Below are 2,387 nucleotides of genomic sequence, written 5' to 3'. Positions count from 1 at the left end.
TAATAATAATAATAATAATAATAATAATAATAATATACTTTATTGTCATTGTACATAGTACAATGAAATTAAAGGTGCAATCATTTCAGTGATCTACAGCCATACTCATATACACTCACACAACCATTCACAACCATCCCATAACTCCCTTAAGGTTCACATTGCAACTTAAACCACCAATGTCACCCAAATTCCAATTTCAGACAGCATTTAAAGCAATAATAGCTCTCGAATAAAAACCGTTTTTTAATCTGTTTGTCCTTGTTTTAATTGTCCTATATCTTCTACCCGAAGGCAGCAGTTCAAACAGGGAGTGTTCAGGGTGTGACAAATCCTGCAAAAGTTCTTTGCTTTTTTTCAAACATCGAGAGCTATACAATTCCTCCAGGAATGGGAGAGGACAGCCAATAATCTTCTGGGCTGTGATGATAACTCTCTGGAGTGCTTTCCTATTCACAGCCGTACAACTGGCAAACGAGACACAGACGCAGTATGTCAAACTGCTTGCTCACGATTTTAAGGCCAGTAGCTCAGCACATTTTGATGCAATAATTCACAGCAAGAGGTGTCAGTTATCAGACACTGTTAAACAAAATATGCTCATGTTTTAAGCATGTTTTTATTGTAAGTAAAAAACCCCACCTTTGTGTTTGTGTCCTTTGTAAAGTTTATATCTCCGCCTACCTGGCATTACATTTTATGACACACGTGGCCTGGCCCAAGAAGGTCTCATTTGTCAGAACCGGCCCTCATAACAAATGAGTTCGACACCCTGATCTTGTTGGTGGAATAAGCCATTGAACAGCTAGACTTGCGTCTAGATTGTTTCCAGCAGTTTGGTTCAATTTTTGCCACTTACTAAAAGTGCTACTGGTTTATTTATCCTTGGGGGATTTGTTTTTCCGCTTCTTATTCCAAAATGTCAACTGTTTATGGAATGCACTGTTACCAAGCATGGTGTCGCAGCTGCAACCTGAAAGTAACTTGTGAGTGCAGAGCGTGTAACGTTGTCGCCATGCAGCATGAAATATGAATGGCTAATCGAGCAGCGATGGCATCACTGCATTCCAAATGATGAGATTGGCTTATTCGACTCATGTGACCCAGAGGTGCTGTAGAAGCCACAGCACACACGTGGCATCTTATCTACTTTGACAGACTCTTAGACCAGGTCTTAAAGGTGCCACTGGACTCTACATTTGTTCTACTTGAATAAATGTAAGTTTACCTCTTTTGAAATATACTTCTTGGGAGATTTATTTACTGCACTCAGTATTACTCTTCTATGATTGGGCAAGCTCTGCTATGTTAACCAAATATCCCAATACACACTTTTACACACTCTTGCCAAATATACTTTTAGGATACAGTTGAACGGAAAACGTCCCAGAAGTGACACACTGTGCAAAAGCGGCTCATAAGAACATAAGAGACACCAATGTTGGATCAGGCCAAAGGCCCATCCAGCCCAACACTCTGTATCACACAGTGGCCAGAAATACCAGGTGCCATCAGGAGGTCCACCAGTGGGGCCAGGACATTAGAAGCCCTCCCACTGTTGACCCCCCCAAGCACCAAGAAGACAGAGCATCACTTGCCCCAGAGTCCCTATCTATACCTTGTGGCTAATAGCCACTGATGGACCTCTGCTCCATATGCTTATCTCATGTTTACCTTTTCTGCAATATACTTCTTGGGAGATTTATTTACTGCACTCAGTATCGCGTGCCTCTATGACAGGGCAAACTAGTGCTATATTAACTAAATACCCCAACAGACACTCTCCCACACTCTTGCCAAATGAACTTTCAGGACACATTTGAACAGGGAAACATCCCAGAAGCGACTCACTGTGCAGAAGCGGCTGCGAGTCTGTCTCACACTCATCGAGGAGTTTCGCAGGATCGCTGTCCTTCACAGAATACAAGGACAAGGTATCCAGGTTGTCTTCCAAAGAGTCGCTGTTCATATTCGTGGCCGAAAGGCTGGGATCCACGTCCAGGTTGCTCAGCCCTGAATAAATCATCTCTCTCACATCCGGGCACAGCTCTTGGCTGAAAGCATCACTACAGTCCAAAGCCTGATTCCCCGAAAACTCGTGGAGCTGCATTTCAGAGTGGAGGGAGCTGTCATCGCCGAGGTGGTGGTAATGGTCCATGCTCGCCCACCTTCCGCGTCTCTATTTCGGGTTACGGTTCCTAAACGAAAAGAAAATGGGGTCAGAAAGGGAGCGACGTCAAGGAGTTTGGCAGAACTACCAGAGCTCATCCACCTGCCCAAATGTCAACCAGATACTGCCTGGTTAACTTCGTGCGAAGATGGCCTCGCTTGCGTTTGTTAGGAACTGGTTAGGTTTAGACACAAAAGCCAAGCGAAGCAACTGGATC

The 2,387-nt window shown here is 43.9% G+C and overlaps 1 protein-coding gene across 1 annotated transcript in view; it reads right to left on the bottom strand.

The window, feature by feature from the left end:
• ZNF541 (zinc finger protein 541) overlaps nucleotides 1-2,158 on the bottom strand; it is a 39,742-nt gene extending 37,584 nt beyond the window's left edge. Inside the window, exon 1 of the mRNA XM_015419028.1 lies at nucleotides 1,852-2,158. Within this exon, the coding sequence (XP_015274514.1) occupies nucleotides 1,852-2,158 (307 nt within the window). The remainder of the gene's footprint in view (nucleotides 1-1,851) is intronic.
• Between the last annotated feature and the right edge of the window lie 229 nt (nucleotides 2,159-2,387).

This window comes from Gekko japonicus, unplaced genomic scaffold (genome assembly GCF_001447785.1).
Source record: "Gekko japonicus isolate JY-2015 unplaced genomic scaffold, Gekko_japonicus_V1.1 scaffold4079, whole genome shotgun sequence".
NCBI lineage: Eukaryota > Metazoa > Chordata > Lepidosauria > Squamata > Gekkonidae > Gekko > Gekko japonicus.
This window is presented reverse-complemented; position numbering and strand designations above follow the sequence as displayed.